The 27989-nt window shown below is 55.3% G+C and overlaps 2 protein-coding genes across 2 annotated transcripts; one reads left to right on the top strand and one right to left on the bottom strand.

The window, feature by feature from the left end:
* Positions 1–394: 394 nt before the first annotated feature.
* On the top strand, positions 395–17688 carry LOC102096687 (carbonic anhydrase 9). The gene is made up of 12 exons (XM_065047198.1): positions 395–611; positions 7828–7857; positions 9103–9273; positions 11679–11821; positions 13547–13639; positions 13908–13974; positions 14327–14484; positions 14627–14768; positions 16822–16845; positions 17023–17043; positions 17171–17264; positions 17395–17688. Exons 1-12 carry the CDS (start codon positions 485–487, stop codon positions 17456–17458), a joined length of 1134 nt encoding a protein of 377 aa, XP_064903270.1. The 5' UTR covers positions 395–484; the 3' UTR covers positions 17459–17688.
* A 722-nt stretch (positions 17689–18410) lies between these two features.
* On the bottom strand, positions 18411–24020 carry LOC102096497 (gamma-secretase subunit Aph-1b). The gene is made up of 7 exons (XM_005508075.3): positions 23775–24020; positions 22216–22386; positions 20688–20761; positions 20395–20517; positions 19934–20061; positions 19563–19686; positions 18411–19325 (listed from the first exon to the last, which is right to left on the bottom strand). Exons 1-7 carry the CDS (start codon positions 23885–23887, stop codon positions 19288–19290), a joined length of 771 nt encoding a protein of 256 aa, XP_005508132.1. The 5' UTR covers positions 23888–24020; the 3' UTR covers positions 18411–19287.
* Positions 24021–27989: the final 3969 nt, after the last annotated feature.

Raw genomic sequence — 27989 nt, 5'->3', positions numbered from 1 at the left:
GCTGAGGGGTCCCTCATCCAACACTGAGGGGACACTCAAGGTCCCTCACCCACTACTGAGAAGAGGGGACGCTCATGGTTGAGAGTCCCTCACGCACCACTGAGGAGAGCAAACACCCACCACTAAGGGGTCCCTCACCCATCGCTGAGGAGAGAGAACACCCATCTCTGAAAGGCCCGAGGAGCCAACGGTGTCCCCTGTATTCCACACAGGGACCTCACGCACGTGCCAGCGGGAGGCTGGCATGGGGTACGGGCAGCTCCCGTGGTTGTGACGGGTTCGAGTCCCGCGTCGGACGGCTCACCTGGCCGGGCCGGGCCGGGCTGTGCGGCGGCAGACTTTGCCTCCCGCCTCTATAAAAGGTAACGGCGGCGTGAGTCAGAGCCACCGCCTCCTCCCCGCCCGCTCTCACGTACGCGCGGCCGGGCGGGCAGGCAGGCACGGAGCCGCTGCCGGCCGTCCCGCACCCGCGCACTTGCCGAAGATGAGCCGCGCCGTGCTGCGGGTCTCCCTCCTGCTCCTGGCCGCCCTGGGCCGCGCCGGCGCCGGTGGCGAGCAGGACCAGGACCAGGAGCACGGCGACGAGGACTCCCCGCACCCCGGGCAGAAAGGTGAGCAGGGGGTCCCCCGTGCGTGGAACGTCCCCGATGCATGGGGCACCCAGCTGCTGGGTTTGGCATGCCTTGTGCACGGGGCACTCTGATGCACGGTACAACCAGGTGCTGGGTTTGGGGTCCCTGGTGCCTTGGCACCCCGATGCAGGATGTACCCCAACTCAGAGTTTGGGGTCCCTGTTAGCACAGGGATCCTCGCTTAACTGTTTTGGGATCCTGGATGCATGGGGCACTCTGATGCATGGGGTGCTGAATTTGGGATGCCTAATGTTTTGGGGAGTCCCCAATGCTGGGGAGCTCTCTCTTTTCTTGGCTTGGCGGGGCTACTGTGTCTCCTGCTGCACCCCTGTTAGGGGCCCAGGTGTTCCCAAGTGTGGGGTGCCCCTGTGGGGCTGTGCTGCTCCCAGCATCGCCAAGCTGCAGGAGCTGCCCCCCCGCCCCCTCTCCCCAGCACTTCCCTGCCTTTGTCCTTGCTCCCGCCAACTCCTGTGCAGCCCGACCCCTGCCCACAGGCTGGGGGCCCCTGCTTTGTGTGCAGCCCTTTTCCCCCCACTAAGTCACTTTTGAGGGCCTCACGGCTGCTGGTGTTGGGGTAGGCAGGGCTGTGCAATAAGCAGTGCCTTACTAGGACCCCATGGAGGGTCCAGCCATGGACCCCAGCATGGCAGGACGGCAGCCCGTCCCCTTTGTCCTGCAGCGTGGTCTCTCCACAGCAGGGTCCGCTGTGCTTGGCCCTGCATTCACGTTGTCCCTTCGCAGTCTGGCAAGGATGGGGTCCAACCATGCTGTGGGTATCTGCCCCACGACTGACGATGGGAAACAGGGGACACGCCTGAACTCAGGGCTGGGTGGTATTGTGTGCCCCCCATCCCAAGAACTGTCTTAATGGTAGTGAGTGGGCTTTCAGATTTTTGGCTCACTGTTTTGGGGGAAAAGTCCTGGGTCTTTGCTCTTGGTGACTTTTCTGACAGGGGACTGTGGTGCAGCCAGTGCTCAGCAGGGATTTTTGGGGCAGTGCCATGCATTTTCTCGCATGTGGCTGAGTGCTGCACTGGGATGTTCATGCCCCTGGCTACACTCTTCTGTCCAGGCTTTTCCCACAGATTTGTTTCTTGGGCTCAGCTTAACAGTGTGTCCTTGGTTTTGCCTCTGGTAAGAAGTTGTCCTGACCTGTGCCAGGACAGCTGCCCTGTGGTATGGACCAGCAATTGTTTGGTGCCAGGAGCTGCTTTTGTTATTGCAATGAATCACATTTTTTACCAGAGCTGCTCTTGCTGGGCTGAGCACTGGACAGAGATGAGGACACACATGGTCCTTGCCACAGAGATGAAGTAACTGAGGCCACAGGGTGGGATGGTGTCAGGCATTCAGCGTACTGGTATGGTGTGCTGGCAGCAAGCGGCTTGGCACAGCTTGGGGTTTGGGATGAGTGGGTGGGGAGATTTGGATGGAGATGGGAAAAGGAGGTGAGAGGTGGCATGGAGGTAGGTTGAGAGCAGCCAGCCTGACCTATGCTGCATGAGGGTTGGAGGCTGAAGATGTAGCTGGAGTCCCATAAGGGAGCAGGTTTCAGCTGGGACTCAACAAGCCTCTTGCCAGGTGTTGGATGCTGCGTGTCTCAGCACCGCTGCTGGGCAATGTGCTGGCTCCCTTTTCATCAAGGCTTGTGCCTGATGTAGGGCTGGTGGTCCCCCAGGCCTGGGGACTTGGCACAAGCTGGAGGATTGTCACTGAGGCTTTGTTACGGGGTTGTTCTCTGAGAAGCCTCTGGTTTGCCCAGAGACCAGAGTGCTGTATTATGGGTGTCTTTGGGAAACAGTAACTCCCCTTCCCACTGCAGCCTGTTTCGTCTCTCCTTCTTATTCAGACATGTCCTGCTCTCTAAGTCTTCTTCTTGTTCATTCCCCAATGCCCTTTCCCTCCAGCTGAGCCCATTTTTTTTCTTAATATCCCTTATTCATCTCTTTCCCGAGCTCCAAGCACTGATCTGTCCCCTGGGATTTCCCCATTTTTATCCCTTCTGCTGTGATGCCCTTTCTCTGCAGCACTCTGCGATTATTTCCTCTTTATCCTGGCACTTGCCAGAGCAGTTGGGTTCAGAGGGAGCAGGAATGTGCCCTGGAGTAAAGCTTGCCCTATGCCTCCCTCCACCCAAACCCTTGCCCCTCTCAGGGGGGAGCTGGCCTGAGCAGTCCTCCCCCAGGAGCACAAAGAACAATCCCTGTGGTGACCTGTGCTACCAGTTACAGATTAAAGGCTGATCCCAAAGGCTTGCAGTGGGTCAGATTTTATAAACACAAAGGGGCTTTAATGCAGCTGGGCTGGGGGGGAAACAGTGCCCGCATAGGCAGGGCACGGGGTGGTGTCCTGGGCTGAAAAGACGTGGGTGCTGCACAGGATTTGTGTCTGGATGGAGAAACCAGGTCTGTGCTGGCAGAGGCAGGGCTAGAATGGCACAGTCCTCCTGTAGAGAGGTTCCTTGTGGGGCTTGGCAGAACCATTCTGGGGTCGTGTGCCCCACTTCCCAGATCCCCTGCCTGTGCCATGCTTGCCAAAGACTGGCCTAGAGAGCTCACTGTGGGCAGCGTGAGCACAGTGGCACAGCATGGACACTGTGGTCAGGTTACTGATTTCAGGGGACATGGTGCTCATATGTGTTTTGTAGGCTAGGAGTGGCTATTGTGGCTAATAGAAGGCTATTGTGGCTGGTCCCTGCTTTGGGATCTGCACTCTGTGGATCTTTGCATAACCTGGTACCTGCTGGTTCACTGAGCATCAGGATTAAGACCCGGCTTCCTCCCTTCCCTGGGCCATGAGCTCCACTGATTCCCCCACAGCCTGGGACTGATCTGCAGGGAGGAGCTTCTTCCTCAAGGCCACAGTGAGGTGGTCCTGCTTTGGCATGCCCTGAAAATGCGCCATGTCCCAGAGGGCTTTGACCCAGGTGTGGCCCAGGGCTGGGTCCCAGTGGGGAAAGAAGGGTCTGGCAGGATCCCAGTGCTCCCTGTGGCTGAGCACAGGGCATCGTGTGCCCAGCTGGTAAGAGAGCAGGATGTCCAGGCTAGAAGTGAGCCCACTGCCCTACCTGCCTCACTCAAGCCATTGAACTCATTGCTGGAGTTCAAGGCAAGCAGGCAGCACTGATGGCCATGTTGCTGCCAGGCAGCATCCATGCTGTGAATGGCACACGTGTTGTTGGGTGCCTTGCAGCAGCTTCAGGCTGCGTAGCCTCTAAAATGTGAAAAGCTAAGGATGGAGGGGGCAGACATACAGGGCCCTCTCTGGTCTCTCTCGTTGCTTGGCTTTGCTGAGCGGTGCCTCTTCCTCTGTGCAAATGATCCTAAGTCCCTCAGGTTCACGGTCCATCCTGATGTGCCTGTGGTGAGGTCTCCTGGGAGCAGCCTCCTGCAATGGTGCTTTTCCCATGTGGGATTAGCAGCGGCCCATGGCTGTGCTGCCAAAAGCTGCTCCTACCCTTCCTCGCGGGCTGCGGGACATGCCGAGCAGCACGCCGCTAATGGCAGCGTCTGCCTGAACTCGGCAGGAAAGTGTTGTTGGATGGTGTTGGATGTCAAGGAGGGAAGGGAGCGGGAGCTTACAGCAGCGGCAATAACCCAAAATGGGAGGGCCAAGAGGGAGTGAGCAACTGGGAGAAAGCACAAAGGAGAGAGCACTTGAGAGGGGGAAACTGCTGGATCGCAGTCTGCTGGGGGGACGGGGGTGGTACTTAGTGCTCAGCTGGACCGGAGGGGCTCTGTAGGGCTGAGCACAGAGGCTTCCATGCCTGTAAGGACAGGCAGCTCCTGTTGGTACCCTACTATGTTTCCCTGCAGGGACTCCAGCACGGAGTCTTCTTCTTGCATGTTATCTCCCTGTGTGCTCATTGCAGCAGCAAGGTTGTTTCCCTCCACATTCTTTTGGAGTGCTTTGCAGTCCCTGCTGGGGCTGTGGGTGCTCAGAGTTAGGGCAGGGCATAAAAAGAACCGCAGCACCCACTGCTGAGGTGCAGCCACGTCTGTTGTGGTGAGTGGCAGCGGTTCAGCAGAAAGGAGACCTGGCACCATGCAGCTTTTGGAAGAAGACATGCTCTGGCGGGGAGCATGGGAGGTGAGCTGAAATTATGCAAATCAACATTTGGGCAGGGCAATGGGTTAATGTTCATGGCAAAGGGCTGCGAGATTGCAAATGCCCCCATGTGGAAGGGATCGGAGTATTGCAGGGCTCCTCTGAGCCACTCTGAGGCCAGGGCAGATGCCGAGACCCAGATCCAGTGCCTGGGCTGGGCTCACCTTGGTGCTCGTTTGCAGTTCATGGTGAGCTTGCAGCCCATCCCTGCACAGCTGGGCTTGTGAGATGCCTCCCAGAGTGGGTGGCCCGGCTGTGCCGTGGCTGCGCCCAGATCCATGGGATAGGGAAATACAGTCAGGCAGTTTCAGTATGTGGATAAGTGTTTGTGTGTCCTCTTGGCTCAGATACCAAAAGACACCCAGGGAATGTGTTGGGATGGATCAGACTGATTCTTGGATGTGGCTGATGCCTTCAGGGTGTTCAAAGCTGCTGAACTGATCTGGCAGGAGGCTGCAAGGAGGGTCCAGAGCTGTGGGAACAGACAGGTGTGTGGGGCACATGGGAGTCTGGGGTGAGTGGCACGGTAATGACACAGCAGGGCAAGTGCCAGCATGGTGCTATTTCTCAATCTACAATAGGATGTTTGGGTTGCTTTCTGTCGAGGCAGAGTCCCTGGAGGTGAGCAGAAAGCAGGGTGCCAGCGCAGGCCATGCTGGTTGAGGCATGCGAAGCGAACTGAAGCACCACGTGCCAACCTTGGGCTGCTATTCCTTAGCTGTGGTGGTACTACCCCAACACGAGTACCCCTCACAAGGCATCCCCATGCAGACAGGTACCCTCGCACTGCAGGAGGGGAATCCTGCCTTGGAAGCAGCAAACATGCAAGCCGTGACCGCCTCATGCAGATGGTAGAGTCAGGTGGGACAGGACAACAGAGACAGGATGGGGAAAGATATATGGTGTTTCCAGAGAAGGGTGGGTGTACTGTTGATTTTGGTGCATAATCAGTGTTCAGTGAGCAGGTAACTTTTGTGTCAGCAAGGCTGGCAGGATGAATCTCAGCTTGCTGCAGCAGAGCTGGGTGCATCCCAGGGTAGTGGCATGAAGGCAGGCATGGAGAGGGCACTGCAGCCTGTCCTGGGGCACAAGTTTTTTGGCTTGCCTAACTCTCTGCTTCTTCATATGCCTTCAGGAGTACCCCATGCCTAGGCAAGTGACTCCTGAGCATCAGAATCACTGCAGAGATGAGTCACTGGTGATGCTGGAGGGAGCCTTGTGGGCTGTCCCTATCTCTGTGACTCTCGGTGCCCCCAAGCACCCTCCAGCCCTTCCCAGCCCAGTTTTGCCGTGACCATCCACTCACCAGGGCAGCAGCTGCACCAAAGGTCCCCAGCAGCACCCATGCTTGGATCCTCACTGAGAAGAGGGCAGGATCCTGCTGGGCTTGGGGCTTTGCATAGGACATCTGGGCCTGGGAAATCGTGCCTTTTCCTTTCTCACCCCTGAGCTGGAATCTGCTCCTATTAATAGCAAGTGTCTGCCGATAGCTGTTAGCAGCAGGGATGGAGACCAGAGCAGTGCCTGCTGAGCCCCTCCTGTGTACCGGTCAGCCTGGCAGGTGTTTCCCCATGCCAGGGGACAGAGATGGTCTCAGGGATGGACTACACCTGCTAAATGCTCCTCCGTGTCCTTGCACCTGGGGGAGCTAATGGAAGTGAGCGCAGATGCTGCTCCTCGCTGCTGGGTGCATGCAGCACCTTCAACCCAAGCCTGTTGCACCCCATCACCCTCTGCTCCTGCCCTTGTGGGCTGGGATGTGTCAACAGCCTGTCTGCACTGACAAGCACACTGGAAAGGACAAGTCAGAGGAGGAACCCACTAATTACCTGTTGTACCAGTCAGGGCAGGAGAATAATCCTTGTGGGCCATGCTTCTCTGCTTGGGGCAAATCCAGGCCCTGCATCCCTTTGCCTGGAGCTGGCTGCATGCAGAAGAGCTGGTGATAGACAAGGTATTTGGTTGGGGGCATCTGAGAACAGGCTCTGGAGCAGCTCTAAATCCAGCTCCAGTGGTGTGCCAGGAGCATGGGCTTTGCAGGCAGCTCTGGAGGAGAGCGATGGTGTGAGGGCTGGTGTGTGGAGCACTGCCTTACCCTCAGGACCTGCCCCAGGAGGGCTTTGCTCCCTCTAGGTCTGCAGACTGAGGACCCAGCCATGGGAGGCTCAGGGCATGCCAAGGTGTCCCACACCATGGTGCACCCTGCCCTGTCATGGGGACATGTGTGCCCTATGGGTGACATGGGGCATGCAGAGGTCCTGGCATGGGCTCTACCATCCTCTCTCCCGCTTTTCCTAGGGAAAGGGTTTGTCTGTGGTATGACTCTTATGCAGCTCTGCATGGGAATTTGGGTGGTCAGGTGAGCTGGGGCAGGGGGCTGCCAGCATGGGAGTGGGGGTGTGTGTTTGATCTGGCACATTTTTCTGTGGCATTCTGCTCCCATGGTAGGGGCACTTGCTACTGAGGAAGATGAGGTTATGGAGCTCATTTGCTTCTTCTGCTGTGAGTGCTGGGACTGCTTTCCCTGATGGGAGGAGGGCATTTGTGCAGTGCAGCTTGCTGCCCAAAATCTTCGTGGTGTGAAAGCTGCTCTTCCACACATCCCCTCCAGCATTTTGGCATTGCAGGAGTGCCGTCAGGACAGCTGCTTCCCTGGCTGCTCTTGCTTCCAGAGCCTGATCAGGGAAGCTGCAGACCTGCCTCCTTAAGTACTTTGTCTTGGGACTGAGGAAGGTTTTGGCTATGCCAGAGTAACTGCAAGAGCGCTGGTACAGCTGATCAGTGACGGAGGCCAATATCTCTGATTTTTCCATTATAAAGATGATGACGAAATGTCAAGCTCTGGGGTTTTCTCTCTGGACGATGTGTGCAGGAGACCTGGCCCTGCTCAGAGGGGGAAGTGCCATCTGGGAGCATCCCCTTCACCAGGGCAGGGGGAGAAGTGGGAAAGCAAAGGCAGGGAGAAAGACTGAAGGCAGTGGGGAGCCCAGAGACGCGCTGCTGGGGCTGTGAGCGCTGCCTGGCAGAGGTGTGTTTGCTGACAACCTTTCCCTTCCATTCACGTAGGTTTTTTTTCTCTTTTTTCAAGGTCCTGGCCACAGTCACTGGAGCTATGAAGGTAAATACCCTGCACTTACTCCTGCTTTTTTTCCTACCACCCAGCAGAGCCTGGGCTGGAGCCAGCAGTGGTTAATGATTACAGGGCTCCTGTGCGCACTCCTCAGCTCACCCTTCCCTCCTGCCTGACCCTGATGCTCCAGCAGTGCCCAGACCTGGGCATGGATGGGCTGAATAGCCAGGGGTGGTTCTGATTTGAGTAGGAAACAGCAGCTCTGCTGAGGGTTCCCCCAACCCGTGGGGGGGGGGGGGATGCCCTGGGGGCAGGGCTCCTCCCTGAGCTGGAGCTCCCCTTATCCTGTGCCAAGCAAGGGAAACAGGCTGGTCTCTCCAGGCTCAACTTGCAGCCCATCTGGAACTTTGACCTGCCCAGGGATTAGCTTGTGTTCTCATCCCTGTGCTCTGTCACCTTCCCTCCCCATCCTGCCTTGCCCTGCCCTCCCATCATGGCTTGGGGGGCTTCTCCATAGCACCCATGAAGGGCATTGCTACAGTGCTAGCACCAACACATCCCTTCCTGCTGCTGTGGCAGGCCGAGCCCCAGCACCACCACTCTGTTCAGGTCCAGAGGCTGTTTTGGACCTGCTAGTGCCCAGGTCCATCTTTACAGGGGTCCTGTGAGGGGCTGAGCTGGGGACAAGCCTTGGTTTGCACGGAAGCAGTGCAAGGGGAGGTTTCTGGGGCATCAGCCATGCTTATCCCAGCAATGGCCTTGGGGAGAGGTGGCAGTTTCAGCCGCGACCCCAGCCATGTGAGGTGGCCCACTGCAGGGCTGTACCGGTGCAGTTTAACAGTCGGGAACCCGTCAGACCTGTGGCTGTGGTCTCATGTGATCCCAGCAGCACTGTTGTACCTCACTTGAGCAGCACGGGCAAAGTGGTGGGTCGATACCTGCCAGAGGCCAGGCTGTGCAAGGCAGCAAGCGTTTGATGAGCTGCAGAGCAGCAGCTTCTTGGCTTGCCAAGTCCACTTGTAAATGATCTTCTCGCACTCTTCCCAAACACCCCAAAAATAGACTTTCCTGGCAGCTCACCACGCTCCAAGACCTTTCCTGATACAGCTGCATGTGGTCACATAGTGGCACAGAGCTGCTCCCAAGCTAACATGATGGAAACTAACCCTGCATGCATGGTTTATTCCCTGGCCAGTGTCCATCCCCTTCCCCACCATCCACCAAACCTCCTTTCTGGAGGGGTCCTAGCCCAGGTGGTCTCACTGGCACTCCATCCCTTCCTCCTCATACCAGACAAAGATCACTGGGGCATGGACTACGCGAACTGTGATGGTACTGCACAGTCACCCATCAACATTGACACGTCCAAGACCATCTTCAGCCCCCAGCTGCGGCCAATCCAGCTCTCCGGCTACAGCCTGCCCGCCAACGAGAATCTCAGGCTGAGGAACAATGGGCACACAGGTGGGTGCAAAGGCACAGACAGAGCCCAATCTGCCTCTCCCAGCAGGACCAGTCTCTGATGCCCTTCCCCTGGGCTCTAGAAAGGGGATTCTCCTGCAGGTTGCAGTTGTGTTGCCTTCAAGACCAAAAGGGAAGCATTGAGCTGTTGAGCCTTTACAGGTTTTTGTGGCTGGAGGGGAGAAACCAGGAGATGGAGAACTGCCTACACACTTACTGCCTTTGGTAGCTGGCTCCAGGAATTTATTATAATCCATGTGTCCCTGGTATTTCTGATGCAGGTTTGCAGCCACTGGTTTCTCTCCTGCATTTCACTTTCAAAGGACTAGTCAGTCTCTGATATGACTTAGCCTTTAAGGTACCTACCTTTCAAGTCTTTCAGAACAAAGCAGTGGTCAGCTTCTTTAAGTCTGTGTTTTGGCATGCTACCAGATGTTTTCCAGAAAATAAGACCTACCCCAAAAATAAGCCATAGCATGATTTTTCAGGATTTTTGAGGATGCTCAAAATACAATCTCTACTCAAAAAATAAGCGCTAGTTACAGTTCATTTTTTAAAAAGTCAATTCAAATAGTGTCCATGCAGCTAATGTGTAAAAATGTAATACGTTTTGGAGCAAAAATTAATCTAAGACCCTGTCTTACTTTTGGGGAAACAGGGTATCTCAAGAACTTAAGAAAATTTTATAGGTCTTTGGTTTCCCTTCTCCAATTTTATAATATTTTTAGAAAGTCTGGACACAACTTACTATTTTAGTATTAGCCTCACCATGCCAGATATGGAGGAAAAACCTGTTTTCTTCCTGGTCAACACTCTACAGCTGGGGATGGTGAGTCCTGGTTGTTACCAGCTTTTTCTGGGAGCAAGCCAAGTGTTTTGTGCATGCTGGTGTCTGCCAGTCCCTGAGTTAAGAAAAGGTGGCGTAGAAAGGGACTTTAAAACTTGTTCACGGTGTGATAAGGCACCTCTTTGCCCTGGTAGCTAATGAGATGGAGCTGACCTATGTATACAGCAAACTCAACAGGTCAGACTTGCCATGCATGGTCAGAACAACCGCGCAGTGCATGTACAGAGCTTTATATTATGGCCTTCTGCCCTAGCATGCCTGTAGAGTTAAACTAGTTGAGCTCAGTAGTTGCTATTTTGGACACCCTGGCATCTAGTGTTGCTTGGTGTTCAGAAAAGCAGTTAGAGCATTTTCATTTGGGGGGGTGGTAGGTTCTCACATGCATATAAGGTGACTCTTTTTTTTTTTTTCTGGCAACTACAGGTCTGCTTTATGAAAAGCCATAAATAAATAAAAAGTTGCAAGTCCAGTAAGATATTTGTACGGTTACTCACTTTTGTAGTATAAAGTGTATACACTGTATAAGCATTTGCAAGGTCCTGAAAATTACTCAGGTAACTAGCAGAAGATATAGATATCAAGATATACAAAAGAAATGTAAAAGCAGATAAATTCACGGGGAGGGAGCGGTCTCCCACTTCCCATGTTTGAGTTTTGTATCTCTGAACCCAGTGTCAGGGAACACGGGAGAGGACAAATGACTCATTACAGCCCTGTTACGTGGTTAATCCTCAGTATGTACACTAGCTCCCTGATGTGGTGAAGGGACACTTCACCTACAGAGAAGGAGGAAGGAAAAGAGTTGATTTTAAAAATTAAGAAAAGGTACTTAGAAGGCTAGGACAGCATTTCTCAGGGTCCAGGGTTGCTGCTGATATTTTTGCCATGTGTCTAGGTAACTCAGCTCTTAGATTTGCCACGCTGCTGCATGAGTCCAAGCTAGATAGCTAAACTACATTAAAGTAAAAGGAAAAGCCAAGTATGGGTTTACCATGCCCAAAGAGGCAAAATTTTAGCTCTAAGTGCTTTCAAAAGGTTTAATGCTTCCATGCCACCAGCTCCAGTGCTGTCAGACACTCACAGGCTGCTTTACTTGAAAGGTCCCAGCTCACCAAGTGCTGCAGCTCATTCCGTCCAGCTGCCCTGCTCTTGTAGGTATTCACCACTCTGCCAATCTTTCTCCATGAACTTTGTCCACAGCCTCTTTATATTACTCTCACTTACTGAAGAAATTGTTGGATAACATTTAGCTCAGAGCTGGCCCCTGGGAGCCTCTGCAGATGGGGTCTTCACTTTTCAGCCTTTTCATAGCAGCTGTTTTTGAAGCTGACTTATCTGCTGGATGTCCTATTACCTGAAATTGAAGTCGAACCCTGCTGCGTTGGCATAGCTCTGGGCATCAACCCACCCATAGTGCCACTAAAGATGGAAAGCAAGTTTGTAGTGGTCCATTTCCACAAGCCTGGGCTGACTCATTCCCCTGAGACACCTCCTCTGTGTACATGTGTGATGGACTGGGCTCTGTGTTCTACTGACTGACCTCTTCCTTCTGCCCCTGCAGTTCTCCTGGAGCTGCCTGAGTCCCTGGCCATCACCGGGGGCTATGCCCAGCAGTATCGAGCCGTGCAGCTGCACCTGCACTGGGGGTCCCTATCAGGACCTGGCTCGGAGCACACGGTCAATGGGCACCGCTTTGCTGCAGAGGTAAGGAGACCCTTGTGATGATAGATGCATCCTCTCTTCTCCCAGTGCTGGGCAGGGAAGGTGCTGCAGTGCTGTCTTGCTCCTAACTCCTGGCCTTGGTTGTCACTGGATGAATGCTGGCCATGATCCCCATTCCCCAAGCAGCTCTGCAGCAGCAGAGTTCACTGTAGGAGCCTATGCTTCAGTGCTGAGCACCTAAAACAAGAGCCAGGCTCATGCCACAACCTGCAGTGCAGAGGTGAGGAGGAGACCACCCTCCAGGATGCTCTGTCCATAGGTGGATCTTATTTATGCTTGTAAATATCTCAAGGGTGGGTGTCAAGAGAATGGGAGCAGGCTCTTTTCAGTGGTGCCCAATGACAGGATGAGGGGCAATGGACATAAACTGGAACACAGGAGGTTCCATCTGAACATGAGGAGAAAATTCTTTACTCTGAGGGTGCCAGAGCCCTGGAACAGGCTGCCCAGAGAGGTTGTGGAGTCTCCTTCTCTGGAGACATTCAGAACCTGCCTGGACACATTCCTGTGTGATCTGCTCTGGTGAACCTGAACAAGATGATTTCTAGACGTCCCTTCCAGCCCCAACTATTCTGTGGACTGGGGCTGGCCAGGTGCAAGTGGTGCAGCCTGTCCTCGCATTGCAGGCCAGTCCTGGGCTGATGGAGCAGGATTCATGGCAGTGTCTGGGTTGAGGGAGCCAGCTCCCTGGGTGGCTGTGAGCAGCCTGCTTTGGGAGCTGCAGGGACTGTTTACTCTGTACACACCATCCTCTGGCTCTGCCAGCTCCCATCTGGTTTTATCTCTCCTTCTCTAGCTGCTGTCCTCAAAGCGAGCCCAGCTCTGCAGTGCAAACCCCTGGTATCTGGGGCAGTGGTGGTGTGCTGAGTCTGACCAGGGAAGTTCCTGTGGGCACACCTTCATGCTTCCTACTATGCTTTCTCAGTCCCATCAGCATGGAACACATGTTCATGCTGAACATGAGCCAGAAGTGTGCCCAGGTGGCCAAAAAGGCCCTTGGCATCCTGGCTTGTATCAGGAATAGTGTGGCCAGAAGGACCAGGGCAGTGATTGTTCCTCTGTACTCAGCACTGGTGACACTGCACCCCGAATCCTGTGTTCAGTGTTGGGTCCCTCACTACAAGAAAGACATTGAGGTGCTGGAGAGAGTTCAGAGAAGGGAATGGAGCTGGTGAGGGGTCTGGAGCACAAATCTGATGAGGAGCAGCTGAGGGAACTGGGGCTGTTCAGCCTGAAGAAAAGGAGCCTGAGGGGAGACCTTATGGCTCTCTACAAATACTTGAAAGGGGGTTGTAGTATGAAGGGTGTTTGTCTCTTCTCCCAGTAACAAATGACAGGATGAGAGGAAATTGTCTCAAGTTGTACCAAGGGAGGTTCAGATTGGATATTAGGTAAAAAGTGTCTTCACGGGAAGGGTTGTCAGGCATTAGAACAGGCTGTCTATGGTAGTGCTTGAGTAATCATCTCTGGAGGTGTTTAAAATACATATAGATGAGGTTCTTAGGGACATGCTTAGGAGCCAGTGTTAGCTTATGATTTTGAGGGTCTCTTTCAGTCAAAATGATTCCATGATTCCCCTCCTTGGAGGGGTGCTCAGCACTGGTGCACGTCTCTTCCGGCCATTGCTCCAGCGGGCTGGAGCCCCATGGGGGTGAGTACCTCCTGGAGGTGACTTTCTTGCATCAAGATTGCATATTTTCCTTCCAGATCCATGTTGTCCACTACAACACCAAGTATGCCAGCATTCAGGAGGCAATGAAACAGCCAGATGGCCTGGCTGTACTGGGAGCCTTCCTGGAGGTAAGTCCCATGGCTCAGCCCTGAGCGAAAAGGGGTAGGAGCAGGAGGCAGGGGGAGGGGTTTGGGGTGAGCAGAGCTGGGCGAAGTTTTTGGGGACAGGCAAAGGCACAAGTGCTCCTGGGGAGAAGGGGAGAGAGAAGGCAGGGCAGCCCCAAAGGGAGGAAGGTGTCACTAGGACAGGGTGCCCTCACAGGGAGTGATTCCTCTCTGCTGGTCAGTCTCTGTTTGGCCCTGTGCTCGTCATTACTGTGCAGTCTCTGTGTTGCAGGTTGGGCCAAGGGAGAACCCATACTATCAGGAAATACTTGAGCATCTGTACAAAATCCAAAGAGAAGGTAAGGTCCTTTCCCACCTAGTACTTGTCTCAGAGGTCACAGCCCAGCTGAGAAACCTGCTGCATGGCAGAAAGAGGCTGCAGCAGGCATTTGCCATATGTGTGAGAGTAGGGGAGCATTGCATGGCTTGTACAGAAAAGAGCTCTCTAAGCTGCCTCCTGCTTGCACATGCTTTGCCCTTTCTCCAGATCAAACCCACTGCTCTGCCTCCAGCTCATCAGCAGCAGCAGTGTGGACCCTGGCACATGCAGTGCCAGGCTGCCCGTGATCTCCATGGCAGGCCTGTCTATTGCCCTCCAAGGTGTTGCCCAGTCTCACACCTGTGGTGTTTTGTTTTTTTTTTTTCTGCCAGGCAAGGAAGTCTTGGTGCCTGGATTTAACATTGCAGGTCTGCTGCCTGCCAACCTGAAACTCTACTTCCACTACAATGGCTCTCTGACCACCCCTCCCTGTTACCAGTCGGTGAAGTGGACGGTCTTCAACCAGACCATGATGATCTCTCATGCCCAGGTCTGTCAAGGCAATGAGTTCTGTGTTCTGTCTTGCCCAGCCTCTCACTGCAAGCCTGCACCATCCGTGCTGGTTCCCTGGAGCTCATCTGGCTCCCAAACATGGGATGCACCCCACTCTGCTCACACCATTCTCCTTCCAGATGTCAATGCTGGTGACAAGCCTGAGACATGATGACAGCGAACCTCTGCAGAACAATTACCGGCTGGCCCAGGACCTGTATGGGCGACGAGTGCTGGCGAGTTTCCAGACCACCCTCCCTTCAACAAAGCACCTGCCTTCTGGTAAGGCACTTGTGAGCGCGTTTGGGCTGCACCCAGCTGTGGGGATGCAGGGAGGGGACAAAGAGCAGGAGTCAAGGCTTCATGTCTCTTCTGGAAATACAGCGATTGCATGGGTTAGCCCTGCCCAGCAACACTGGTCTTGGGGTCCTGCTCTCCACCATTTCTGTACTTGCCTTGCCTTACATGGGGAATATTAGTTTCTAGGAACTATTTTATTCTTGGTCTTGCAGAGATAACAGTAGTGGGACTACGGAATATATGTTCAAGGGCAAACAGCCAGGTCGTAGCACCCCAAATAGCCTCTCCATCCCCAAACATAATAGCTAAAATTGGTAGGAGCTGCAGTGAGCACCCCACTGACAAACCCCCCTCCCCAAGGCTGTGCTCTGCCAGTGGGGCTGTGCTGCCATTGTGGCTGGGTGTGTGGTCCCCTGCCCAGCACATCCCTACCTGCCCGTCCTCAGTTCGTCCTTGAAAACCTTTCTTGCATTGGTGGCTTCCAGCAATGAGTAGAAATTCCTGTTAATTCTCAGGTGTGACTATCGCTCTGCATCATGGAATTCTTGCCTGTTGCTGCTCTCTGAGATCACTGGGGTTTTTCTGTCCTACATCCTGTTCCTTTTCTATTTTGATGGCATGCCTTATACCTTGTGTCAAGGTGACTAACAGAGACAGCACATGGGCTTGGTCCCAGGCCCTTGGGCAGTGCCTTGGTAACTACACACCACGGTGCAAGGCACTTCCCTTCACCATTCCCACCTGCAACCAGTTTGTTAGCGGCTGCAAGCTTTTAATCACCGTGGTCTTCAACCTGGCTAGCACTTTCCCATGAGGCACCGCATCAAATGCTTTGCTGAAGTCAGGAGAGATAAAATCTACCACATTTTCTTTGTCTAGAATATCACTTATCAAAGAAGGATATCGGGTTAGGCTGGCATGCTCTATCTTTGGTAAACCTGTTAGATACTTTATCATATTTTCCATTTACCTCTAAGCTTTTCTTTTACCACTTTCTTGCAGAAGCTGTTCCAAAGCTTCCAGTTGCCGAGGCTGGGGTGAAGGGGGAGTTATCCAGCTCACCTTTTGATTTTCTCTATTTGCCATTTCTGTTCAACAACCCCCACTCTAACAAAGCCATGAAGCCCTTGTTCCTGGAGAGCCAGGATCACGTCCCAGGACTCCCGGATGTGGTTACTGGTCCCCTGACTTGTGTGCCTGGGCTTGTTGGGGTTTTCTCCCCACCTTGACGCTGATAAGGGCGTATTTAGCCCTGGGGCAGCTGAGATGGAGTGTTGTGGGGTCACCTCTCGCTTTGCTTGCAGCTGCACCTCTTGTTTCCACGCTTGTTGATCTTTCCCGAGTCACCCCCAGTTGAGGAGGGCCATTCCTGACCCCGGCTGCTGGTTGAAGGCGGCAACTTCCCCGCAGCAGCCATGCAGCTGGATATGGTCTGCAGATAGCGCCACTCTGTGAGCAATAACTGAACCGTGTACAGAAGATAATGCAGCTGTCTAAAAGCAATGCTGTCACACCCGGTAAATATTTGCCTGGTACAGCCCCTTCCCAGCATATAAGGCCGCCAAGCCATCCCCATGCAAGGTGCCCTGCCAGCAATGGCCTCCTGAGGAGCTGCTCACCATCTCCCTGCAGGCAGCTGTCCCCACCATCACTGCCTGCTGGGCTCACCCCATGCCCCTATCCGGGGTCTCCTGCAGGGTTTGGTGCAGTCGTGGGATGCTGCAGTGCTTGGCACCTTGCCTGCCTGCTTCCCCAGTGGTGGCAGCAGTGCTGAGGGAGTTTCTGACTGGGCTCTGTTTTAGGGATCCTTTTATAAAATTATGTTTTTACCCCTTCCCTCGATGCTTATGGCAGGGTGTCAGGGCTGGTCTTCCTGCAGCAAGATGTTGTGAGCTGCTGGGGATCAAGCAGGCAGGTCTCGCTTGCCTGCTGATGGGGATTCTTGTGGGCAGCCCTGCTGTGGCTTGAAGCCCTGTATGTTGGACACTTCCCAAACACCTCGGGCAACCTCTTGACTCTGCTGTCTCTCTTCCAGGTAGTGACGACTCTGCAGCAGCAGGTAGGTGAGGGGCTGGCCCGGGGGAAGGCAAGGTGGCTGGGTGGGTGTTCCTCCCTGGGAAGGAGGGTCCCAACAGCTGTGTGCTGAGCTAGGGGGCTGGTAGCCATAGGGGTCTGCAGTGCTGCCTTAGCATCCCTGCAGCCAGCTCTCATCTTCTCCTCTTTGTCTTTGTTGCAGGACGCTCTTCATTTCACCCCGGTAAGCATGCTCAGACAAGGCTGCTGCCTTCATGTCCCCTCTGTCTTTGGGCTATGGGCCTGCTCCAGCCTTGCCCAGTAGCCATAGGGACAATCTCCAGTGTAACATGCCTGTGCTTGGCTTGCAGGGGATGTGCTGGCTGTACTCTTCGGGGTGCTCTTTGCTGCCACGGCTCTGGCCTTCCTGCTGTACATCTACAAGCACCGCAGCCAGAACGCACGGTGAGCAATGTGGGAGTAATACAGGTCTGGGGCTTAAGAATGAGAGTTAAGGGGGGTCTTTTGGGCAGCAAGATGGGTTAGTGGGTTCCCCTGGCTGCTCTAACACTCTGCCCTCTTCCTCCCTGACCAGGCTCGACTCACCAACCAAATCCAAGGTCATCTACACAGCAGCTGCCACTGAGAACACTGCCTAAGCCCCATGCCTCTGTGGTGGTCCCAGCCTCAACGACTGAGCCTGTCACCCCCTCTCCCCTCACTCCCACCCTGAGCCGAGGGACAGCCAGCAGCTCCAGCATCCCTTGACTGCATGGGCTGCCCACATGGACTGTTTTCCTGGGGCAGCATCTGGCCTCAGCAGGTATTTTTGTTATAAAAAAAGGTTAAAAATGTATTTAAAAAATAAAGTTTTTTTAAAAAAGTAAAAGCAAAAGCCTTCCATGGTGCCAGCCCTCTCTGCCATCCATGTACAAAGCTGTGGGGCAGGAAAGGGCACCAGTGGAGCTGGACCCACAGTGGAGCGGGGTGCTCAGGGACCCCTACCCAACTCATAGATACAGCATTGGCCTCCATGTGTTGGGCAGAGCTCCAGAGCAAGCAGCACAGGGCTCCTCGCACAGCCCAGCCCTGCCCTCCATCGCCATGGGATTTCTTCCTCCTCTTATTTGTGCAAAGTGTTGGAAAAACATAAGCCGTGGCTTGGCAGAGCTTGAGAAAGGCAGAACTAAAGGTGGCAAAGCCACTGCTGCCTCGCTGGATGCCCTCCTCCCAGCACCCTTCCACTTCTCCCACAGCTGGAGCAGTCCCAGACCCACAGCTGCCTCCCACCTTTCCTGGTGGCGCCTGTGCTACTGGAGACAAGCCCCAGGGAGCTCTATGGCCACATGAAAACAGAGACAAACATGCCAGGTCTGAGAGAGTGAAAGAACCCAGAGTTCTCCAGCTCCCAGCAGCCTCCACCCTAAAGTAGTAAAACTAGAGCCCAGCCTTTGCTAGGAGGGACAAAGCAGGAGCGAGGCCTACAGGCAGCTGGGGTCTACAACTGCCAGACCCTTCCCCAGTCACAACAGCACAAGCCACTGTCACCACTGCTGCAGGGTGCTCACACTCTCGCAGTGAAGGCAGTGCTCTGGCCACATACAGCCCCACTTGTCTGTGGTACTTTTTATTGGTATAAAAGCCCGCTGTGGATAAAACAGCTTTCTCAGCCCTGAGCCCAATGGCAGCTTCTCCCTCTGAGCCATGTGGCTGGGCATCAGGGCCAGTGCCTGCCTAAAAATCCCCATCTGAGTGCAGGAAAGAGCAATAATCCCCTGGAATGGTCCCTTGAACCTCCTCCCCAAGCTGTGCTGGCATCTGCTGCAAGGTTGCATCTCCTGAGCCCTCCACCACCATCTATGTCTGCTTGGCCCTTAGGGCCCACCCTCCTCCCATCCCAGTTCCCCAGCACCATCGTCCCTGCATCAGGGTGCCAGCTAGCTGCAGCCACCACAGTCCAGCGCCAGGACTACAGCTCCCAGAGCAGCCAGGCTGGGCAAAGAGGTGGTGAAAGTAACATCACAGAGGTCAGCCCTCACTCAGAGCATGGCAGGCACTTCACAAAGCTGATTCCTCCACCTGCGGTGAGGAGGCAATGCGGGTTCCCCTCCCCGGCACAGGGGATGGTGCATCTTATGCAGCGGTGGGAGAAGCGATGGGTTTCTTTGGGCTCAGGCCTCTGGCAGTCCAAGGTAGCATCCTTCCCAGGCAGGAAAACTGGGGCTCCGCTCACAGTGAGGCCAGCAAAGCCGAGTCCCCCAAAACTAGGCCGTTTTCCGGGGGCTCCCAAAGGGGCATCAGAGCGAGCCAGCCCCAGTCACACTTGTCAGCTGGCTGCCACAGCCAGACCCCAGTATGTGCTGTACTGGGACTGGCCAGGGTCCCCCAGTGCAGGAGAAAAGATATTGCAGAGAAGGTGACAGCCACTCTTGCTGCCAGGATGGAGGGGAGGGCAAGGGTGGTGGGGACATGAGCATCCCGCAGGGCCTCAGGATCCTGGCTGGGGGCTGGCTCCACTACGTAGACCTGCAGAAACCAAGAGGAGAGCGCGTTAGTTTTCACTAGACTCCTTACTCCACCCACTTCTCCCAGGAGAGGCAACAACCTGACCACAGCCCAAAAACCCAGCATCTCCTCCATTCTGGCAAAGGGGATGATGCCCATGCTCCAGACCCAGGGACACCCTCACCCCACCCTGGCAACAGTCCTGGTACCCAGAAGAACCCACAGGGTCCCCCATCCCTTTTATGCAGCAGGACTTACAGAGCAGGAAGCGTCGCAGGTTCTGGGCAGATCCCCCTGAGAGCATGTAAGCCCAGGTGGCAGCAGCAGCCATCAGCAGGTAGGAAGGCACCAGGCTGCCCACGTACAGGGGGTTGAAAAATGTCTGGGGAGAGAGGAAGGAGAGGACAGGGACAGGATGGGTGACAGCGTCACTAGCTCAACAAGTAGAGCCAGACAGGGGGCACCAGCTCTGGGATTCAGTTTGTAAAGGGCAAGGTGCAAAACCCCCAAAGCCAACTGCTTTGCTAGTGCTGAAGGCTGTTTCCCTACACCCAGCACATGGACCAGCACACACCACTGCTGTCCCCAAATATAGGTCCCAGTGCAGAGCTCTGCTCCCAGATACTCACCGACCCCGAAACAGCAAGGTGCATGACAACAACTGCTGTGATCTCCCACCAGCGCCGATGCTCACAGCCATGGAAGAAGAGGATCCCCCAGAAGGTGTGAAGGAAAATCAGCACCATGGTCATAAAAGCTGCAGGGAGTGGCAGAGGAGTGTCACCAGAGAACCACCCGCCCTGACCTGGTCCAGAGGCTCAGGGAGGGATGTAGAGGAGCTGGGGGAGTAAGAACACTGCTGGGCTGGACTGGGAGGCACTGGGACAGACCCCAAGCATGTGATGGGTGTGGGAGAGGAGCAGGTAGGGTCACAGGGGACAGAGAGAAGGGTTTGGCACAGAGACTTGTGACAGGGTACTGTAAGAGGCTTGGATGGGTACAAGAGCAGCATGGAGGGGATGGCATGGAGAGGAGACCACAGCCTCTCCAGCGTGCTTCCTTGGCGGGGCAGAGGGTGCCAGTCACTCACCTGAGGTCAGGAAGTAGAGCTGCGAGTCCCCATAGATCCCCACAGTGCCGGGCCCCAACGCGTCAGCCAGGAGATTGATCATGGAGAAGGCGCCACTCATGAGCCCAAAGCCCACACCAGCCACTGCCAGGAGAGGGACACCGTCAGGCCATGAGCCACCCAGGGACACCCCAGGCATCTTCCAGACAGCTTCAGGGTGAGAAACCTCCCCTTCCCCACAGCACCATGCCCAGGCCTGCCCAGGCTCACCCCTAACCCTGCAGTTGGGGTGTCCTGCTCTGCAAGGAACTCACCATACGCCATTTGCTGGATGGAAATGGGGGAGCAGCCATCCTCGCTGAGGGCCACCAGCCCCTCGATAGCCTTCCTGTGGGGTGAGAGCATGCTGGAGCCTGACACAGCCCGGCCACCTCCCAGGGCACAGCGCAGCACTGGGATCCAGCAGACAGGAACTAGGGTCTCTGCACCATCCCACCCTCCTGGTAACCTCCCCATCATGAAACCACAACTGGCCTGCACTACCAGACAAACTGTGCATGTGAAAACCACACAAAGCCACATAGAAAGATTTTCCACAGAGACATGAGTGCCAGCCAGGCCCTCGCTGGGGCGAACGGGACATCAGGAGCAAAAAAAGCAGCACCCTTGCAGGGAAAACAGCCCCAGCACCAGTGTGGGAGGTGTGTGACATGAGGGCGTACATGATCTTCACATTTAAACTCTTAGAAGATGTTGGAAGAAAAATGGAGAAAGTGCAGAGAAGAGCTCAAAGAGCTAGAAAAATTATTTGCCTGCAGAAAGTGGGAGATGTGGTCTTGATAATTCTTATCAGATAGAGCTGTGGTGGTGAGGAGGACACCAGATGGCTCCTGGACCCGGGGAGGAGAGCAAAGCTTGCAGCCAGAGATCCACAGGGTGAAAGGAAGCTCAGTGGCTGGTGTTAGAGGCTGCTCAGTGGAGCTCTGCTACCCCCTGCCTGCCTGCCCCTGGCAGTGCCCAGCTGCAGGGAGTGGTGCGAGCCCTGGACCTGGCCACCCAGTCTCCCTCCAGCCCCTTGCCAGCGCCCAGTTTGGGGGTATGAGGGAGGCCGACCCCTGCATCACCTTCCCTCGTTTGCCTGCACTGCCCAGCCCCGGCACAGTGTCTGTCTGTCTGTCTGTCCGATCGCAGGACAGTGTGCAGCGTGTGCTCACCTGCAGGCGGCACAAGACCTGCGCTCCAGGCCGGCGGTGCCAGGGCGACTGGGAGCTGTTGAGGCTGCACCCAGACTTTGCCCTGGGCTGGCCAGGGCACCAAGCATGGTGCCAGCAGTGATGTGCCACCCCCGGGAGTGCCAAAACCACCTTCAGGCTGTCCCCATTCACACAAAGCCCTCCCTCAGAAAGGAACAAGACCTGCCAGGAGGCAAGGGCAGATCCCTAACCCTTCTCTGTCCCACATGCAGCAAAGTGGGCATTTCCAGCATCCCCCTGGTGTCCCCCCAAACTGCGGGGGCACTGCTGGTGCTATTCACTGTGGTAGACAGGATGTGGCACGACTTGCAGCAGCTCCAACCCACAGTCTACCTGTCCCAAATTCAGGGAGATGCTACCAGCCACTTCAGCCATGGGTCCTCCAGTCCTTCTGCTCCACCACCTAGGATCCACTCAAGGTCAACATCCCAACACAGGTACCACCCGTGTGCTCCCAGTGAGGACTGAGGTGGCTTGGTGCCACACCTGGCATCCCCCAAAGCCCAGGGGCTCCCAGCCAAAATCCAGCCCCCACCACAGCCTGGAGGACCATCTGGCAGTGCTGGAGCAGGGTGGGAGACGCCCTTACCTGAGGAGCTTGTAGTAGAGGAAGCGGAAGGCCTCCTGCAGCAGCACAGAGAACATCACCCCGAATATCAGGAGCCCCTTCTGCAAGGGCTCATCCCGGGGGTCACTGGCTTTGACTGCGATGAACCAGATGAGGGAAGAGAGCAGCAGCGACACAAGCCAGAAGAAAGCCCTGCAAGTGAGAGAGCGCTGCTGGCACCAGTGCTGTGCCAGGACTGGTACCGGTACCATGCCCATCACACTATGGCAGCAGGCCAGTTTTGGTACCATACTCTAATGATCCCACACTGATACTGGTACCAGTGCCCCTCCTGTATGCATGCACTAGTACCACTATCAGTTCTGTACTGGTACCAGTGATCCACTGATCCCATGCCATTTCTGGTATCAGTGTCCTCTCTCTTGTGCCCACTCTGTGCAGCGACCATAATGACACCAGTGTAAAGAATGACACCAGTACTGGCACCCCTGTCGTGCCCACTATGGTACCAGTACAAGCATGGGTACCGGCACCCCCGCCACACTCACCCAGGTGTGAGCACCAGTACTGGCACTGCTGTCACAACTGCAGCCACCAGTGTGAGTACCGGTACAGGTACTGGTCCTGCTGTCATACACACAGCAGCACCAGTACTGGTCCCACCATCGTGCCTCTGCCAGTACCAGTAATGTCCCTGTCACACCCATGCTGGCACCAGGGCCGTCACACCCATACTGGTACCAGCACTCGTACCAGTGCCCTCATCACACCCTTACTGGCACCAGCACCAACACTCACACCAGTGCCTCTGTCACACCCATACTGGTACTAGCACTCGTACCAGTATCCTTGTAATACCCATACTGGTACCAGCACCAGCACTGGTACTAGTGCCCCAATCCTGTCCATACTGGCACCAGTACCAGCACTGGTACTAGTGCCCTATCACACCTATCATACAAATACTGAAGCTGGTACCAAAGCCCCCATCATACACATACTGGTACCAGTTCCGGGCCTAGTACCAGTGCCCCATCATGCCCATACTGGTACAATTACTGAGGCTGGTGCCAGTGCCCCATCATACTCATATTGGTACCAGTACTGAGGCTGGTACCAGCACCCTGTCACACCCATACCGGTACCAGTACCAACACCGGTACCAGCACCCGATCACACCCATACTGGTACCAGTACTGAAGCTGCTACCAGCATTCCTGTCACACCCACACTGGTACCACAACCACCACTGGTACCAGTGTCCCCATCGTGTCCATAGTGATATCACCACGAGCCCCGTTACCACAGTCCCATCACGCCGATACTGGTACCAGTACCAGCACTGGTACCAGCACCTGTTACGCCTATACCGGCACCAGTACCAGCACTGGTACCAGTGCCCTTGTCCCACCCATACTGGTACCAGTACTGAAGCTGGTACTAGCAGCACTGGTACCAGCGCCTGTCACGTCCATACTGGTACGAGCAGCAATACTGGCGCAACACCAGCACCGATACCAGTCCCGGTACCCCCTCCACGCCCACACCCGTGCCCCTCCCGGTGCCGGCGCGGGACCGACCCGGCGATGAGGATGATGATGCGGAGGGGGTCGCGGGCGATGGTGAAGACGAAGAGGCCGAAGGCCGGCCCGAAGGCGATGAATGTGCACCCGAAGAAGACGGCGAGCGTCATGGCGGCGGGGCCCGGGACACGGGAGCGGGCACCGGACCCGCAGACTCGGCCGGACCGGCCCCGCGTCCCCCCTCCCCCTCCCCGCCCTTCCGGGGCCGCCTGACGTCACGGGCCGCCTGCGCGCGCCGCCGGAAGTGGCGCGAGGGCGGGGGGGGCTGGGCGTGCCGCGGAAAGGGGCGTGGCCAGTGCGGGGTCTCGGCCGTGTGACGGGAGGGTCCGGTCTGTTTCCGGGACGGGGCGGCGCTGGGGTGCGGGGCCCGTCCCCTCAGCCGCGGGGCCCGTCCCCTCAGCCGCGGGGCCCGTCCCCTCAGCCGCGGGGCGAGCCCTGCAGCGGGGGAGCGCAGCCTGCGCTGCCGGGAGCCTGGCGCTGCCGGGGCTCGGGCGAGACTCGAGTGCAGGGTCCTGGTCCTGCATCAGGGCAAACCCCGGTGTCAGCACAGGCTGGGGGATGAAGGGATGGAGAGCTGCCCTGCCGAGAAAGACTTAGGGGTACTGGTGGATGAAGGATTGGACAGGAGCCGGCAACGTGCACTCACAACCCAAAAGCCAATTGTATCTTGGGCTGCATCACAAGTAGCGTGTCCAGCAGGTGGAGGGAGGTGATTCTGCCCCTCTGCTCCACTCTGGTGAGACCCCACCTGGAGTCCTGTGTCCAGCTATGGAGCCCTCGGCACAGGACAGACATGGACCTGTTGGAGAGGGGCCAGAGGAGCCACAGGAATGATCTGAGGGCTGGAACAGCTCTGCTGTGAGGACAGGCTGAGAGAGTTGGGGTTGTTCAGCATGGAGAAGAGAAGGCTCCAGGGAGACCTTATTGTGGCCTGTTAGTGCTCAAAAGGGGCCTATAAGAAAGATGGGAACAGACTTTTTAGCAGGGCCTGTTGTGATAGGATGAGGGATGATGGTTTTAAACTAAAAGAGGGGAAATTCAGATTGACATTAGGAAGAAATTTTTTACACTGAGGGTGGTGACACACTGGCCCAGGTTGCCCAGAGAGGTGGTCAATGCCCCATCCATGGAGACATTCAAGACCAGGCTGGATGGGGCTCTGAGCAACTTGATCTGATTGAAGATGTCCCTGCTCATTGCAGGGGGTTGGAGTAGATGAGCTTTGAAGGTCCTTTCCAACCCAGACTATTCTGTGATTCGATGTAGTGGCCGTCTCTGAGGGTCCCCAGCTGCTTGTCAACCCACCAACCCAGTATCACTGCAGAGGGCCTCGTTTCCACTGCCCCCCTTGCCCCACTCCCTTGCAGTGTCTGCTCCGCACTCCTAGCTCAGGTAGCGCAGCCCTGATGTGAGGCACAGCACCAGGGGCTGTGTACATAACTTGTGCAGAAATGGGGCAGCACCACGTGTTTATGACCATGCACATTTTCCTCCAGCTGCCTTGTTTTCTGGTGGGATGGACACATCAGTAATATTGATTTGGAGACTGGGAGCTTTGTGCGGCACTCGGTTTTAGGTGGCCTGACCTGTTCTGAAATCACCCAGAGCCCTGCAAAACCCACACAGCTTGGCACGGTGGCTCTTCCCATCCCCACCCAAATGCATGAGACTGTAAATGCAGGCAGGGACTGCAGGATGGTGGTGGTCTGTGTCTGTCTCATCTAAGTATCTCTGCCATGCTCTTTGTGTGGTCCTTCCTCTCAGGCATGTAGCTTAAGGGCATTGAACAGGAAGGATTCGTAGATGAGATACCAGAGTGACGGGAAGGCTGGAGAAGAGAGCAGAGGTGAGAGGCTGATGGAGGTTAATGTGGTTTATCAATGGGTCGGCAGCCAATGCCGGGGCTAAAAGCTCATTGGGGAGATCTTCGGTCTGTCAGGCCAAGAAAAACAAATCCAAAGGTTGAAATTCAACAGGAGATGTGCAAGGGGAGGGAGGGAGGAGGGGGCAGGCTCAGACGTCCTCAGCGTGGGTCCAATTGATGCATGTGGGAGATGTGTCTCCAAGTTGAACCCTCTGCCAGTGGCTCCACTGTGCCTGGTCTCTTGGAGCTTCTCCCAGCTCCATCTTTCTTCAGGGTCACCAGAGGAAGGGGATAGGTGAGATGATGGATGAAATGTGAAGCTCTGCTGAACTGTGACATTATCACCTCCGGTTTTTGGGGCAGAGCATCACACTGGAGTGGCAGCCAGGATCTCACTGCCAAACCACAGAAAGTTCAGAGGGAATAAAAAGAAAAAAAAAGGCCCTTGCAGCAGGGTATAAATGGTTAAGTGAAATGGACAGGTCCAAACCAGGAGGCAGGAGCAGCAAATGGGGGAAAAGTCTGTGTGTGAAAGGGCTCTTTGTCCCCACAGGAAGATGAAGGGCACCCAGAGCCTGGGGATGCAGTCTGACAGCAGCGCAGGGCGGGCTGGTTTGCAGCACAGGGTGCAGGCTCCCGCAGCAGAGGTGGGTTTGTGTTCTTATACATTTTGCAGCCAGACTAACCCCTGCCTGGAAGGTGCTTTGACCAAACAACAGAAGGGCTCAGCTGATGTGCTGTGGAGAAGCAAGGCGGACCCAAGGAGGAGCTCCAGCCCTTGCTCAGGGCCTGCTCCACGGGCCGGGACAGCACGTACTCTCCTTCCCTCCGGCACATCCCAGGGAGGGAGGCTGCAGCTCCCAGAGGGACTTGCAGCCTGGGAGGCCAACTGGAAAATGAGCACCCCGTGCAAGGGGAGCCCCTCTCCCTGTAGGACAAGGTCTCGGAGCCACAAACCAGAGGTGCATGGCCAGAGGATGGCAGGAGGCCGGCAGCACCTGGGCAGGAAAGAGATGCAATCTCGCCACCCTCCTTTCCTGAGCTGAGAGGTGCAGCAAATAAAGGAAGACAGATAATGAAAGCTGTCGCTGCTGCCGCTCACTGGGGCAATGTCCCAGCTCAGCAAGAGGTCAGCATGAATTGTGTTTCCTGGCAGCGTGAGGCTGCGCTTCTAGAGGGATATCCGCTGGGTAGCGTGGGACAGCAGTGCTCGGGGCACATCACGGCGGGCCCCGAAGCGCAGGGCAGGGACTAGATCATGACTTTGGGCATCTCCAGGGAATCCAGCCCATTTTGGTGACAGCGATGAGGCACATCCTGCTGCTCTTCTCTTTGTGTTGGAAAAAATACAGCAAGTCAGGAGCAGACTTCCTGAATGCTTTGGGAAGTGGCTGCCTATTGCATTAATATTTGCTAGTTCATACAGCTGTCCCTCAGGCAGGCATTCAGCAACTGGTAATAGAGAATGCAACTAGTATGCAGGGTAAGCAGCTAACCACAGACCTGGAAAAGACCCTGATAACTAATAATCATAGAATCATGGAATCATTTTGGTTGAAAGGGACCCTCAAGATCAGAGTCCAACCATTAACCCAACACTGGCACTAAACCATGTCCCTAAGAACCTCATCTATTAATACGTGTCTTTCAAACCCCTCCAGGGATGGTGACTCAACCACTTCCCTGGTCAGCCTGTTCTGATGCCTGACAACCCCTTCTGTGAAGAGATTTTTCTTTATATCCAACCTAAACCTCCCCTGGTACAACTTGAGGCCATTTCCTCTTGTCTTATCACTTGTTACTTGGAGGAAGAGACCAACACCCTCCTCTCTAAAACCTCTTTTCCAGATAGTTGTAGAGAGTGAGAAGGTCTCCCCTCAGCCTCCTTTTCTCCAGGCTAAACAGCCCCAGTTCCCTCAGTTGATCCTCATAATGATGTGTGTGTGCATGCCATGGTCACACACATGCTCAGATGGCAACATGAACCATGATCTTTCCTATGGAAAGATCAAAGACCTTGTGGCTTCCCCAAGTAAGTAATATGCTGGCTATGGAAGGGGACACACAGTGACATAGGTCTGTCACTGTGTGCTTGAAGAGGATGGTCAGTTTGAACTGAGCTTTAGATGGGGAAGTTTCCTGGGCATCCCAAGGGAGTGATAAAGATGCAACCTGAACCATGTGGTTATTACTGCCAGCCCCCATGGCTGCAGAGGACATCCTTATGGTGGCCATACCCACCTGGACCCAAGCCCCTGCAGAACCTCCTTGCATGAACCAGGCAGGGAGACCCCCACTGCACTGCCCAGAGCCTCCATCCACCCTCAAGGACCAAGTGCACCCATCTG

This window comes from Columba livia, chromosome Z, assembly GCF_036013475.1.
Source record: "Columba livia isolate bColLiv1 breed racing homer chromosome Z, bColLiv1.pat.W.v2, whole genome shotgun sequence".
NCBI lineage: Eukaryota > Metazoa > Chordata > Aves > Columbiformes > Columbidae > Columba > Columba livia.
This window is presented reverse-complemented; position numbering and strand designations above follow the sequence as displayed.

Bases quoted from the DNA above. Each gene is read 5' to 3' on its own strand.
- LOC102096497 (XM_005508075.3), bottom strand. From the start codon at position 23,887: ATGACGCTCGCCGTCTTCTTCGGGTGCACATTCATCGCCTTCGGGCCG. The intron at 22,387-23,774 runs GTCGGTCCCGCG...TCTCACTTGCAG, and splicing joins ATCATCATCCTCATCGCCGG to GGCTTTCTTCTGGCTTGTGT. The intron at 20,518-20,687 runs GTGAGTTCCTTG...CTCTCCTGGCAG, and splicing joins CATCCAGCAAATGGCGTATG to TGGCTGGTGTGGGCTTTGGG.
- LOC102096687 (XM_065047198.1), top strand. From the start codon at position 485: ATGAGCCGCGCCGTGCTGCGGGTCTCCCTCCTGCTCCTGGCCGCCCTG. The intron at 9,274-11,678 runs GTGGGTGCAAAG...CTGCCCCTGCAG, and splicing joins GAGGAACAATGGGCACACAG to TTCTCCTGGAGCTGCCTGAG. The intron at 13,640-13,907 runs GTAAGTCCCATG...TCTGTGTTGCAG, and splicing joins TACTGGGAGCCTTCCTGGAG to GTTGGGCCAAGGGAGAACCC.